Source organism: Lolium rigidum, chromosome 7 (assembly GCF_022539505.1).
Source record: "Lolium rigidum isolate FL_2022 chromosome 7, APGP_CSIRO_Lrig_0.1, whole genome shotgun sequence".
NCBI lineage: Eukaryota > Viridiplantae > Streptophyta > Magnoliopsida > Poales > Poaceae > Lolium > Lolium rigidum.
In genome coordinates this window covers 207,109,789-207,125,658 of record NC_061514.1, presented here as the reverse complement: position 1 = coordinate 207,125,658, position 15,870 = coordinate 207,109,789, and the positions used below count along the sequence as shown (strand labels likewise).

The 15,870-nt window shown below is 40.7% G+C and overlaps 1 protein-coding gene across 7 annotated transcripts; it reads right to left on the bottom strand.

The window, feature by feature from the left end:
- Positions 1 to 6,284: 6,284 nt before the first annotated feature.
- On the bottom strand, positions 6,285 to 12,688 carry LOC124675957. 7 transcript variants are annotated; one of them, XR_006993470.1, is made up of 6 exons: positions 12,615 to 12,672; positions 11,335 to 11,524; positions 10,467 to 10,539; positions 9,081 to 9,170; positions 8,599 to 8,704; positions 6,285 to 6,949 (listed from the first exon to the last, which is right to left on the bottom strand). XR_006993470.1 is itself a non-coding variant. In XM_047212042.1 (5 exons), the coding sequence occupies exons 1-5, from the start codon at positions 12,636 to 12,638 to the stop codon at positions 6,747 to 6,749; spliced, it is 576 nt and encodes a 191-aa protein (XP_047067998.1). In that variant the 5' UTR covers positions 12,639 to 12,666; the 3' UTR covers positions 6,285 to 6,746. The 7 variants fall into 7 exon arrangements, 2 of the variants coding, with proteins under 2 accessions (XP_047067998.1, XP_047068000.1); XR_006993468.1 differs by having other exon boundaries at positions 8,574 to 8,704; positions 9,081 to 9,166; positions 12,615 to 12,666; XR_006993467.1 differs by having other exon boundaries at positions 9,081 to 9,166; positions 12,615 to 12,666.
- Positions 12,689 to 15,870: the final 3,182 nt, after the last annotated feature.

Here is a 15,870-nt window from a genome sequence, read left to right as displayed (position 1 = left end):
CCCGCCGATCAAGGAGCCTGTCAATGTAGTCTGCCATTGGCATCAGCACCATTGTCGCTGGTACCCTCCTAGGCAGAGCCACTTTAGTTCATATGAAGGTACATAAAATAGTTCTTAAACCAATTTCGTTTTAATTTACCCTGCTGCCAAGTTCGTATCTTTAGTGTAAACCGTGGTGGCCAACAAATTATGAATCATGGTAAATTGTAAAGTTAGTCGATATTTTGTTCATAATCAATCATGGTAACTTGTTTATAATTACCAGTCGCGTGACCTTCCCCCAAGACTTCATTTTACTAAAATTGTACATCGTTGTGATTTCTTTCCTAGATATGAATGAAGTACTTGTAAAGTTAGTTTATATTTTGTTTATTCTACATCGTGAGGAAAAGTATTACATTTTTGTATGAGATAGACAATTTTGTTTTGAACAATTAACAATTTTCTATGTTTGTATGGCGAGGCTGCGACGCACGATACCATGGCCTCACGCGCCCGATGCCGGAGTGCGCCGCTGGGATCCTGTGCCTCCTCGTGGATGTACTTGGGCGCCGCCGCCTGGTGGTACGCGCGCCGCCGGCTGGAGTCGCTTCTTCCCCGCGGCCGGTGGGGGCCCTTCTTCCCCGTCGGTGGCGGTCTCACTGCGGTGCCGTGTCCCTGCTTCGCTCCGTTGCCGACGTGCTCACGTCCGGCAACGCCGCCGTTAGCGGGAGTCCCTAATCCAGCAGCCGATTTCTCCCGCTGCCCCTTTTCCTTACCTCCACAGCGACTCGCTCGATCTCCGGTGTAGCGCTCGGCGGCCATTGCTCCTGGGCTTCGGCCTCCACCCTCACACCCACCTCTTCCGATACAACTCCCGCAGATCCTCCGCCAGCATGTGCCACGGCCAACGATGACCGACACCACGGCTGGGCACTACAGTTTCTTTTTGAGATGGCCGGAAAGTACAGTTTGTGTATTGATAAATGTAATCGATCCCAAGGCAGTTCAGGTGCACATTTTATTTTCTGTTCTTCCATCGCGGGGGCAGTACACTGTATTATTGCTAGCAGCATTGTGTTCAAATGGTGGAAATACAATCGATTGGCAGTGGACATCATCGTGGGCAACCATGTTTTTTCATTGGTAGTGTGCTAGTTCAACCCTGGAGAGTGCTTATGCTCCAATAGTTAGAGCCGTTGCTCCAATTGTTCTTATACTTCCGTGTAGTTCGAGGAGTATACATGTATTTAAAGCTTTAAGCTTGATTGAGCGGGTGTCTGTGTTCCTTCTCACCCCAGTGTCCTGCTGCTGCTTCTATTGTTCTATTTTTATTTGCTGGTAAGCCATGTTGCGGAATGTGGCTGCTCCTCCTTTTCCCTTTTGCAAATTTGAATGAGTAGATATAATAGCAAGATTAGGTAGTACACCTGGCTACCCACGGAAGTACAAGAAAGATCGATGAAAAATTGCCTGCCAGTGACTGCAGTTTCAGAAAATTGCTTCTCGCTGCTGACGTGTTAGTCTAAGCGACATGTCCGGTTTATTTCCGTCAGTCTGTATTTTCGGTTGTTGCAGCTGCGCTCGCCCCTCCATTTTTTTTGTGATATGATGCCACAAACAACCGCGTCGCACCATAGATGATTCGGAAAGTGTATTTAAACATTGTGCAAATGGCCCTATCCTCCAGACTCACTTGTTTGCTATTTTTTAGAGAATCGTGTGAATTTGTGATGCCAATTTAACATTGTTTGTTTGCAAGCGTAGGTGGGCTTTTTTTTTGTCTATAAAGCATTTGCATAAAATACATGCAGTACACATGTTAGTAAATAGGAAATCGAAGTCTTTGGTTTAAAAGTACACAACTAATGCCCAAAAAATAGATAAAATCATCAAACGTGAAGCACATATAGTAAAATCGGGAAAGTACAATGATTCAGTCCGGGGAAGTACAAAACAATACTGCGAAAAGTACAATGATTTCGAGAAGTTCAATTGCACCATCATAGGCGGTTCAACTTGTAGATACTTCATTTCTCGAAAAGTATACACATCAACATTGGGAAGTAGAACTGATTAGGGTTAGGAAGCACACCCTTGTAGTGTATTGAAAATAATAAATCATTCAATTTTTCTATCTCACGGGAAGTACAAGAAAAGATTTCCAGAAGTACAAGCCACAACTACAGGAAGTATAACCACTTATTATACGAAGTCCAAGAAATCCGAAAAAATCCAAATGTAGAAAAAACAAAATAATACAGTCATCCACGAGGAACTTCAAATACTTGACGATGAGAAGTACAACCATTCGACACGAGCAGTACAACCACTTATTATAGGAAGTACAAGAAAACCGACAAAATCAAAATGTAGACAAAACCAAAAATAATCTAGTCATCCGGAGAGAAGGTCAAATACTTGTGGTTGAGAAGTACAACCATTTGGCGTGAGCAGTGCACCCACTTAATATTGGAAGTACTAGAAAACCAACTAAAAACCAATGTAGAAAAAACAAATTAATCTTGTTATCCACGAGGAAGTTCAACTACTTGACACTGAGAAGTATAAGCATTCGACACGAGCAGTACACCTTCTTAATATATGAAGTACAAGAAAACCGAGAAAATCTAAATGTACAAAAAATAATAATTTGGTCATCCGTGAGGAAGTTCAAATGCTAGACACAGATAAGTACAACCATTTAACACGAGCAGTACAAGCACTTATTATAGGAAGTACAAGAAACCGAAAAAATACAAATGTAGAAAAAATAAATGAATCCCGTCATCCAAGAGGAAGGTCAAATAGTTGACGGCGAGAAGTACAAACATTCGACACCAGCAGTACACCCACTTAATATAGGAAGTACAAGAAAACCGACAAAATCAAAATGTAGGAAAAATAAAATAATCCCGTCATCCGCGAGAAAGTACAAACAGTGATTCCTAGAAGTACAAGCGAAGGCTACAGGAAGTACAAGCGGTAATTATAGGAACTCCAAATTTTCCAAAGAAAAAATACTCCCACATAAGTTCACATAGCAATGTTGGGAAGTTCAAAAATTAAGATCCAGTAAGTGCAGAATCACTTAAATAAAGTGTAGGGACAATCTAAAATTACCATTCTAAAATACACATGTATAGTTTTAGTAAAACACACTAGTATCGAAACATTTCCAGGAAGTACAACCACGAATGACAAGAAGTACAAGAACATGTCTCTGGAAGTTCAGATGTGCGTGGTTGTGTTGCACATTTTGTATGGTCGTGGACCTCAAATGGACACTATACGAGAAAATTATAGTTGTTTTACTGAACACTTTCGTGAAACAACGCTAAGAAGTACAACCATTTGACATAGGCAGTACACCACTTAATGTAGGAAGTACAAGAAAACCGACAAAATTTAAATGTAGAAAAAACAAAATAATACCACACCCCGTGAGGAAGCTGAAATACTTCAATACAAGAAGTACGACCATTCGACATAAGCAGTACACACACTTAATATAGGAAGTATAAGAAAACCGGCAAAAATCCAAAATATCGAAAAAAATAAATGATTACATCATCCGCGAGGATGTACGAGGAGTTATTCTGAGAAGTACAAGCGAAGACTACAGGAAGTACAAGCGGTAATTACAGGAACTACAAAGTGTCCAAAGAAAATACATGAATTATAGATGTTTTACTGAACACTATCATGAAACCGCACCGAGAAGTACAACCGCATTGCCCGATAAGTACAAGTTCACGTCGAGGGAAGTTCAATGCTCTGTTTTTACGGGGCGGAAATCTATTGTCCAAATCTCATCGATTTGATCACCAACCACTTCAATCATTGTAACCAAAAGCTTTATATGGTAGAGTATATGTCTAATTTCATTACCTACAACATTTTACAACAAATAAATGGATCTAATCCATCAAATTCAAATCGTTATCCCACAAAATATACCGGAAACATGATTTCAAAACTTCTAAAATTAGTTTTAAACCGTTCGGATTTGGCAAAAATGGTAGATACAAAAAAGATGTGCCATTTTAACACCTTTCCAACCGTATATCATTTGCATTGTTTAAATATACTGCATGGAAATCACGGGGAAATCATTCGGTGCCCGTCACATAAAACGGGCGGACAGTAATTCGAGTTTTTCTCTTAAACTGTAAGGAATTAGAGAAAACAATTGGAATAAGAAAGTTGCGCCTAGTCCATAGCTTTCCAACGCCATATCATTTGCATCATTCCGACATACGGTTGAAACAAATCGTCCAAATTACTGTCCGCTCGTATTTGAGTACGTCCGAATTTCGGTATTTTCAAAATTGTTCAAAAACTGTGAGGATTTCGAAAAAACGTAAAACATGAAAAAGTTGCGCAATTTCATTATCTTTCCAACGGTATATCATTTGCACAGTTTCGATAAGCGATTCAAAAATCAAACTAAAAGTTCGTTTTCTGGCCATATAGAAGCGTTTTCGTATTTTCAAAATTAAATTTAAACAGTGCAAAATCTGTGAAAAGTGTGAACATGAAAAAGTTGCGGTTTTTCATTATCTATCCAACGGTATATCATTTGCATAGTTCCGACAAATGATTGAGAAACTCAAGGTATAATCAGTACCTCTGAAAAAAATGGGAAGTTCAGGTAAGTTCGACAGAAAGTTGAACCCTGTTATCCGGGAAGTACAACCTCGTGTCTAGGAAAGTACAAGTCGGTGCTCAGAATATTATTCTGCAACCGGTTGCAGAATAGTGCTGGTGTATATATATATATATATATATATATATATATATATATATATATATATATATATATATATATATATAGGTCTGCTATTCTCGAACCGGTTCGAGAATAGCTATTCTCGAACCACTTGTGAACTTCCTGGTTTTTTCTACTGAACTTCTCGACGGAATACCAGAATTGCATGTTTGTGTGGACAGTAATTTTATGTTGATTTTCAAACCACTTATCGGATTGATGCGTACGATATACCGTTGGATTCGTACGGAAATTTCGCAACTTTTCCGTGTTCATTATTTTTCCAAATTCTATACTGTTTAAAACTAATTTTAAATATACAAAATAATGTTTTCGCGGATTTCTCTATTTTCGTGTAGTTTATGGGGTCCAGTTTTCTAACCGTTTATCGGATTGATGCGTATGTTATATCGTGGGAAAGCTGATGACTAGGCGCACCTTTTTCATGCAGAACACTTTTCTAAATTCTTTACAGTTTAAGAGCAGATTTGAAAATACGTGAATGCGTTTTTCGAACTTCTTGATTTTTCGAGCTGTTTTTTGGGGCTTATTTGTGAACCACTTGTCCGAATGTTCCAAATGATATTGCGTTGAAAAGATATTGATTAGGCGCATCTTTTTCATGTTGAATGTTTTTCCAAATTCTAAATGGTTTTAGTTTAATTTCAGAAATACATAAAAGTGAAGATAACACCAACACGTGAACATTTTGAAATTGGCTCATCTAGATTGATTAGGTGTGACATTGCTGTATGTTGGACTATTAATAGGGTTATATTAGTGCTAATTGTACGTGGAGTTGGTCGATTTACGCAAACGGTGGTCGTACGAATGGTTTCTATGCGTGTGATTTCCGCCAAGAAAAACAGAGTGCGTGAGCTGCTCGAATATGGAAGTGAACTTCCCGATATCAGTTAGTGAACTTCTAGTCGCGGTATAAAAGTTTCAGACATGCTCAAAATGTAATTCCTACATGGTTCAAAGTGAACTTTCGCACCGGTACAATGTGAAGTTCGACAAAAGCAATTTTTTGGCATGTTCATGGTGAATATCCTCCGCATTCAAATTTGACAAAAATAAATTTTGAACTTCTTTTGAGTTCAAAGGTAATATTGACAAAAATAAATTCCGGCTTGGTCAAACTGAACTGTCGCGCGGGTACCAAGTAAACATCGCCCCGGCCAAAGTGAATTTCGGTCAAAGGTGAACTTCAACACGGCACAAGGTGAACTTCCGTTCTGACAAAAGTTATTTTTGTCTTGACTAAAATTAATTTTGACAAAAAAAATAAATTTTCGTCTTGTTTAAAGTGAACTTCTGCGTGGTACAAAGTAAACTTTTTGACTGACCAAAGTGAATTTCGACAAAGAGTAACTTTTTGTCATGCCAAATGTGAACTTTCACACGGTGAACAAATATAAAGGTGCAAAAATAATGGAAGTACACATATTTGATATTTGATATGTGTACTTCCATTATTTTTGCACGGTTCAAGCCCAGAGTGTACTTCCTGTAATGAAGATAATTAGTGCACTTCCGAATATAAAAGTGAGTTCACCGTCCATGTACTGCAATACAGCTCACACAATTTTACAAAGCAGTGCAAACTAGTCAGCTGTCGCACAAGCACTGCACAATAATATGCTAACAAAAAAATTCTATAATAGAAATCAAATACTACACGCCCAGTAACAGTTCCGAACAATGCACATGCTGCTCCACCTGGAAGCAGTCCTGGGCTTGCACCATGTCCAAAAATCAGCAATTGATTTTGGGAAGCAGCTTCTCACCAGTAGCTTCCTGCTCTGATGGTCTCGATCGCCAACACCTTCTGCATGGGATTCAGTCTGAGAATCCTACCCACAGCATCGCGCTAAACTTTGGTGACTTGTTGCCTGCACAGTGGGCTTCAGGCCGCAACAGTATGAACTTCCCCAAAATCAGTCTTGAGCTTCATGGCACATGACGGACTGGAGTCTCACAAGAACAATTCAACTCACAGCACCGCAACTCCCCCTTCACTATAACTATGGGTACCCTCCGAGAGAATCCAGCACTGTTTGCGTGGGAGAGATGGTACCTGGTGGAGGAGCACGCACCCGGTCACATAAGGTATCGGCCAGGGAATCAGCGCCACATGGCCCCGTCCAATAATTTTAGGACATGACCGCCACCAGCGCGACATGCTACTGCAGAAATCTGCCACACCAACAAATGAAGAAAATAAGAGAAGAGAATCTAGATGTATTAGATAGAGATGCTACAGCCAACATGCATGGGAGCTAGAATGGAGCACAAAATACACAACAACTTGTTAATGGCCAAATCAAATATAAGCTCACAGGCATTCTGAACCAATTAAGCAACAGCTTGTTAATGCACCAGCCTATGTTGGACTAATTGAACTTCTCCAATGTATAAAAGTGAACTTATGCAATGTATATAAAGTGAATTTACAGCAATCAACTAATGCTTAGTTCAAATCAATAATACATTGCTTTCAAATAAAATGAACTTGTCGAGAAAATGAACTTGGCCATGTAAACAATATGAACTTCTTTTTTCCTTCTACATCGCAAATCATTGTACCTTTTTAAAATATAAGATATCATGCATAGAAATAATCTTTGTATGCAACAATATGAACCGAATTCAGTATTTATATATGACAAACTTCTGGTGTACAAAGAGCGATTTTCATGTGTTTCTCTGTTTATATAAATTGAACATGCTAGCAGCGGAGATCGACAGAGCTTGTGTAATGAACTTCCTGCACTCACATAATGAACTATGAACTTCCTGTATTCACATTTTTGCTCATGAAATGGATCACACAACAAACTAGCAGCCAAACTATCTGTTTTTATTTCTATACTTTATGTATCTGAGCTCTACCTTAATGGGAGCATCAAGCACACAATTTGGATCAAATATGCATGCAATGTTTATCTACGACCAAACTGATACTATCATAACTGAACTTGGGAGCTCATCATGATTGGTCTTGATGTACAAGATGGAGGAGTTAAGCGATAGACTCCTTCACAGCTCAACTTCTTATCCCTATCAACTTTCTTTTCACTCCATTTTATACACAAGAAGCATCAAATGGATGTTCGTTGAATAAAAAGAATATGGTATTCACGACACCACAACATGCGCAGTTCATGCGAGCAGAAAAAGAAATTTAGACGGGCAGAAAATAAGTTCGGAGGACACAGCCCAGTGTGGAATCTCGTAGCAGCGCCGAGTGGACTCCCCCGGCGGCCAGCGTGAACTTCCTTTGCGGCCACGCAATCTAGGCTGGAGGACGGCGAGTGGCGTTTTTGTTCTCTGAGCCTTCCTACTCACAGTGGGTGCGCTATAGAACTAGCTAGGAAGCCGCCACCGCAGTTCACATCACAAGGACATGGGGATTCATATTGAAATGGTGAGTTAACTGATGCGCTTGCATGAGGTGAACTGCTGCGCTGCAAAAGGCGAACCGCTGAGCATTGGAGGAAGGGGCGGATCGTATAGTGGACTCGCCAACGACGTGCACTAGACTGCCGGTGGAAGCACATGCTAACCCCCTGGTCACATGCACTAGACCAATGGTGGATGCCCGGTTGCGCCCTGCATCTACTGGATTGCTGGGGAGGGCTGAGTGAACTCGTGTCGACTATTTGCGAACTTCAGCATGATGAATTGAACTCTTTGGCTAACAAAATACATATCAACAATGTTCTACATATTATAACTGCAATAAGGAAATAACTAAGACTAGTTCAGTATAGGAACAAATGTTATAGTCACAATTGCAAGTAAAGTGCCTCGGAAAAACCTGCAACGAAAGGATTGTAGATTACCAAATAGGAATCCGCCTCACTAGCTTCGCTATCGATAGTCTCCTTCAATTTTTATTCGTGAATCATCCTGGTCAAAATTTGTTGTCGAAAGTGGTCCTTGGTTCCACTTGGTAGTTTAGAATGAACAATACAGGTTTAGCTTCATGTCATTCAAAATTAGCAACAGATACGAACTTTCAGATTTGAAAATAGTGAACTTCGTGACAACAAAATGCAAACTTTTTCCTCATGGGTGAATTGGACCCTTTTTGCCAGAAAAAAAAAGAATTATCTACACTAGACCAATTGAACTTCTGAAAAATAAAATGAACTCTCTTGCCAATAAAACTGAACTTCGACAAAAAATTGACTTTCACAAGGGACTAAATAAACAATTGCACTATCTAAACCCAGTGGATGAACTAAATAAACATGTAGCAAGAGATGTAAACTTCATGAATTTGGAGAAGTGAACTACAAGGATTAGAAGAAGTTAACTTCACCTATACTGCACTCATTCTGGCAATGCTCCCGAGAGAACATCGTCAGCATTCTGTAGCCGCTCAAGTACTGCGCAAACGCTGAACTACTTCCTGCAACAGAGAATGAACTTTCAGACAGTGAAAGGCGAACTTCCTAAAAAACTTGTAAGCGAACTTCCTAAAAAAACTTGTAAAATTAACATGTTGTCAGACATGCATCAACATATAAATGAATAATTGAACTCCTAGGCGAGAAAAAACGAACTTCAACATTGCCATTCTCTCTATCCAAACAAAACAAAAATGGAAATAAAAAAGGGCAAAGTGAAAACCATATGTCCCATATTCAAAATATGTAATAGACATTCAGTACCCATTTTCATAACCACATGAGTACCACTAATTCACCTGCACACTCTACACATGCACATGATTTGCTAACCATTTAGACTTTGTGGGGTAGTGGATTTGCTAGCGATATGGAAGTTCAAAGGCAGCAAAGTACTAGCGAAGTCCAGAGCAGATGAAAATGAAATAAACTTCAACGCGCTAAAAATGAAATGAAATGCACATTTTAACATCACAAGTCTCAAAATTGCACGAATCACAGTAGATGTGAACTTCACGAATTAAGAGAAGTGAGCTTAACAAACTTCACAAATAACGAATCGCTGTAGCTAAACTAGTGAACGTTCATGAACTTCTACTGTTGCATGTCTCTTCACACTTTAACGAAATGCTGAAGCTTAACTAGTGAACTTCCTATTTTTCACTTTTTTAAACAGTAAATAGAACTTCTATTGCGGGTAAAATCAAAGTGGGTGTACACTGCACTGTTTCTCACATTCAGTATCCATCATAGTTTAATACCATTATATACATTTGTATATGCACTTGGTTTTACTAACAGACTTGTTTATACATACAGGGATTATTGGCGTGTATGAAGCAACAGCATGCAAATGCTTGGGAGACGGGCACTAGCATTGGCACGCTCATGGAAATGCATTTCACAATTAAAATATATACCTTTTTGAGGAGGTGGCGTTTGCTTTTTACTGTGATAAAACAACGTTACATGTGCACTTCACCCATGCAAATAAGGAAATTATAAAAAGAATGAACTTTCTGGAATTAATTTGTATGCTAACGTCCAAATTTTTCTGAGACAAACAAGCACTCACAACTCTATTTTTAATTAAACTTCATAAGTGGATGAGGTGAACTTCTATTTTTAAAGCTATCGTATTTGTTCCATAATCAGTCGATGCAAGGATAGGTGTTCTCTAAACTGTTTGCACAAGCAGACAAGTGGAGTAATACAAGGAAATAAACTAGAACGGACTGCAGCATCAGCATAGATCATTTAAAAGGAAATATCATAGGTAATTGTTTGGGAGTGCATACCAAATGCAAGTGTCTTCATTTTCATACATTTTTTTTACTGGTAAGTTCCAAACATGCTTGAGCCTCAAAGGTCCTGCCATACAAAAGATATAGTTCATCACCTAGAGCTCATTGTAGTGATATATAAAAACAATGGAATAGCATAAATGCTAGATATACAATCGCAGAGCAGCATTGTTATAAAAGTTGATTAACGAGATATTTTTGAGTTTCAACACATGATGAAAACAAGTGAGCTTCCCCTAATGAAGGAACTGAACTTTTAGAAAATAAAAAGGTGAACCTCCGAACCACATTGCTTTTTAATTAGCTGTAATTCCCATGTACATGTACCAAACTTCGCGGTAGGGAGAAAGTGAACTTCAGATAAGAAAAGATTAAGCTTCCAGTCATGCCTAAAGTGCAAACGAATAAACGATCACCATGAAGAGTGTTTCTTAGGTGCAGAACAAGAAGCAAAGTGGAGAGTGAATTGTGTGAGCTTCCAGGTCGTAAACAAGTGGACCTCCAGACATGCAATTTTATAAAGGTTATTTTTCCGCGCAGGAACTTTTGTTTTACTGGTATTGAACAAGTTTTAATCAAAGAGTGAACTTCCGACGTTATTGCAAAGCCATTTTTTGTAAATTAGGAGAAAATTTTGGTGGAATTTATTTTTCAAGCATAATTCGTTTTTGTAGACATAGAAGGAAACACTTGTAGGGAACAAATTCACAGATTGTGAACTGCTGCCATGGTCTAGAGTGAGCTGCGCCATGGCCACTTGGTCACAGACGATACTAAGGAGAAGTGAACTATAAGGATTAGAAGAAGTGAACTTCACCCATCCTATGCCCGTCCCGCTAAGCCTAGGAGGAGGGCCTCTTACCAGCAACAAGCAGACAAGCACCGTTGAGAGATGAACTTGTGAAGTTCACTCCATCGCCAACAGCAGGCTCCACTAAACTCCAGAAGCGGGGATTGTGAACCAAGTGAGCTTCCGAAAGAAGTTGAGGTGAAACTTCCAAATTATCTTGGCCATAAAAATTGGAGCTCACATATGTACAAATAGAACTTCCCTGAAATCAAAGTTTAAGAATTCTCTGAAATAAACAAAGTGTACAACCCGAATTCGTCTAATAAAATGAACTCATATGTAAAAGTAGATGAAATCTCAGTGACAAAGAAAGTGCACATCCCAAGATAAACATATTTTTTGAAACACAAATTAACTTGCCAAACAAATACACTCCTAATAAAAATGAACTTTTTTTTTGCGAATTAATAAAAATGAACTTCAACGACAGACGTAGTGCACTTCTCGACAAATTTAAACCCAGACTTTAATAAACAAAAGAAACCAAACTTCCAGAATCTCATGATTTGGAACCATTTTTGGTTATTTGTATTTCTTTTTTCGAATGAACTGCAAGAAAAAAATTAACATCCCGTGTGGCTAAATCAAACTTCCAGTTAAGTTTCAGCGAGCTTCTCAAAAAATATATATTTCGGCAACAGTTGATAAACGTCCAGAAAAAAGTGCTTTTTATGTGTGAGACGAAGTGCACTTCTGTGTTAACCAAAACGAAATGTCTGAACCGACCAATAAAACTTGTTCACATAACCAACAATTTGTCAGAATAAGGGTGCACATGGTTCAACCACATGGTCCGCATGAGAAGTGAACTACACTATAAAATGAACTAAACTTGAGCAGCTCTTCGATCTTTTGTTTATAACCCATGGCCTGAGCTGACCAACAAGCAAGCAAGCATGAGCCTGCAGCAAACTAGCTTGGATTTAGAAAAGCCATCGGCCAACAAGGAAAGTCTGTATAGTAGAGTAATTGCTGTTGTTTCACAAACACGGTTATATTCGAGAAGACAAATACAAGCTGAAACTCCCTGGAAACTCACACGATCCAAGCGCATTTCCAAACCAAGACAAGACTAAAAAAATAGAGAAAACTACGTAAGTGCAGTCTCTCTGAATCTACAAGTGCAGTCTCTCTTAGCTGAACCTGTCACATTTTTTTATGAACTTTCAACTGTGCTATTATGCACTTCTCTGAATCTACAAGTGTTATTGTCCATGGTCCTGGAGACAACCTTTTTTACAAAAAAAAAGTGAGAGATATTGCGTAATGGTAAATAGCATGAGTGCACTTACATGAATGGAAACTGCAGCTCGCATCAGCGGCCGCTGTAGTGCGGTTAGAGCCAAGCGAGCATCGTGGCTCTCCACAATCCATGCGCGTGCGGCCGGGAGTGGAAGGTCAGCGCAGCAGCGACGGACACAATAGGCGTAGGAGGTAGTATCCACGAGATTGGTTGACGGGCGGCAAGTCCGGGAGCCCGGTGGTGCCCGACGGCCGGGCTAGAAACGTGAGCATGCGCCCACTCGCCGACCACCGAGCGTGGGCGATACTTAAGCAGAGTTCCCCATGGTGCGCCGCCCAGCCCAGGGCGGATCCAGGCAAAGGAGGGGCGTCGACCGGCGGTGCGCCAAGCATAAGATCCGGCAGCGGGGAGGGGTGCGAAGAGGAGCCTCTCTGTGGTGAGGCACACCCGCGAGCCGGCGGCCGACACCAGGGTCGCGTGCAGGGGGCAGCCAGCGGCGAGGGATGGAAGGCTACTTCGTTGATGCGTCTCGACCTCCCATGAACTTGGGGATAGCGAGGACTAGGAGGCAATCGAGGCTGGCTGGACGCCGGTGGAGTACCGCGGACATGGACGGAGGCCGCGCGAGGGGTGGAAGGTGGGCGGCGGCGCGCGGCGGCCGGGAAGAAGGCTGGGCGGGGATTTGGCCCTGCCGCTGGGAAGAAGGCTGGGCGGGGATTCGGCCCTGCCGCCGGGAAGAAGGCTGGGCGGGGATTCGGCCCTGCCGCCGGGAAGAAGGCGGGGCGGGGATTGGGGATGGGCGCGGTGCCAGCAGATAGAGAAGATGGTTGGGGTCGTGGGGAGTTCACAAGGAAGGAGATGCACGAGTTGATTCGGTTAGAAACTAGGGGGTTCGAGAATAACTATTCTAGAACCACTCTTAAGGGGGGTTCGAGAATAGTTGGGCTCTATATATATATATATATATATATATATATATATATATATATATATATATATATATAAGATTTAGCACCTGCAGTCCTAACAAAGTTAGCTGCCTGTAGTCCCCTGTATAGTTCTTTCTTTTTGCTTTCTCAGTTTTTCGTAGCCTTGCTACAACCCTGTATGCTCCCGCCTTCTCAACGGTTTTCTCTAATATATAATGATGCACTACTAGGCTTGTGTTCGAGAAAAGAAAATCTAAATATCTTTTGTAATATATGAACCTATATTGATGTTTTAGATGTTGGTAGTATAATTTTCAATAAACTTGAACAGACTTAAATTAGTTTAACTTAGCACAACCATATAGCGTAACTTTTTTAGAACGCGAAAATGAGGTAAACAAATACCATGTGTACCCTTTACTAGTAATAGTAGAGAAGAGATTATGAACCTTCAACTCTAAAATGCAAATTCTTCTACTGAATGGATAGCTGCATCTGATACCTATTTTGCAAATGTTACCAGACTTGGGGTTAGCTACAAAGAGCATTTCTTTCTTGTCAAGCTTCATGCACTACCAACACAACCAAAAGTCCGAACTGATCGCAAGGGCGGCAATCCACTTATACAATTCAACATCCCCCCTCAGGTGTGATGGGAGACAAGTCAACACGTGGAAAGACTCAGAGGTATAGCTCAAGAAGCATATACGTGGACTCCGAGGGGGGAACAACAATTTTAGGATAAATTGCAAAAGCCAGGACTCGAACTCGAGACCCTGGCTCTGACACCATGTCAAGCTTCATGGACTAGCCAACGCAACCAAAAGTCCGAACTGATGGAAAGGTCTAGGCAATCCACTTATACAGTTAATCATTTCTTACCCTTCGGGTGGTCACAGGGAAGCTCTCTAATAGATCACTTAAGACAAAGGGAATTAACTACAGCAAAGGACTTAAACTTAATATGATATATATTTGTCAAAATTTGAATGTATCTATATGCTTTCACTGTCTAGATACATCTGAATTTGGAAAAATCTCAGACACTTGGACAGAGGTAGTATATAACTGTGTATACACTAACTAGTGTCTAGTTTTGGCGAAGTTAAGACTAGTTTCGGGGGATGGATGCAGTATAACTGATATATTGGACACTCGATTTGAACACATGAATGACCAATGCCCTTAGCTTACATAGTCGTATTTATACTGTGAGCATGAACGATGAACAATGCTGATGTTTGAATATGGTTGCCAGTAACACCCTATTCGTCTCCATTTCTAATATTGCGAAAACCCGATGCTCCCGTTTGTAATCCCGCCACCGGTGGTGGATGATCGAGCGATACGCGTGGTTCCTCGCTCCATCTGCGATGGCAAGCGATTGATGATCATCCTTACGAGTAAACAACATTGGGATTGCCAATGCTCGAAGTACCTCCCGACATTCCCTATGTTGCTAATGGGCTTCAGCTACGGCGGTATCCTCTTGTTGCCACCTACGTCTTTGAGCAGGATCCCATATCTACCGCACGTGCGGGGACTTTCTTTGGAGGCAGAGTTAACGAGTCTCGACGACCACTCTCGTTCCTCGGACTCAATTACCCGATCATTGCCAACCTGAAGAAGCGTGAATCCAAAGCTCCCGATGGCACATTGGTTCCATTCATGAGGAAAAAGCTGCGTCTACACAAGCATACCGGAACTTTCTTCATAATCAATACCCTAAAATTTTGCGCCGCAACCTCCAGCCCAGATGAAGGTGAGACTGTGGGAGTTATCAGCCTTCCCAGAGATGGTTGGGGTAGTGTCCGACAAGCGGCTATGTGGTTTAAGCCTGCTTTAAACATTGCCCATTCGGTGTTACCTTTAAAAAAACACTGACACACTTTTTTATTATGCTTGAAGTGTTGAGAAGTAGTACACTATTTTTAGTACGTACTAGTTTGAATCAGTTTATTTGAACACTGCCCTGCTTTTGTATTTCGTGTTGCCTTCATATTATAACCCATGCATGGCTGTTTTAGGATTGACTTTATTTCAGCACTATAATTACAATGTGTGTACGTCCTTTATAATATAGCCACCTCTTGTTGATCATACTCGTGAGAGGACCATTCCTATTTTTTCGCCGCTAAAGGGTAAAGTACATCTCTGGGGGCAGTGATTATTGCTGCAGGCCACTAAACATGCATCAACTACGAGCAAGGAAGTAGATGTGCGACCTAGGTGACTGTGCGGACCCCACATGTGGACCAAAGAAAAAACATGTCAATACGGAACAGATGTACATACGACAACTCCTATATGATATGTGTATGTACGATTGAGCATCTGGAGGTGTGCTGCCACCTGCTACCTCACACGAAGGGTTTG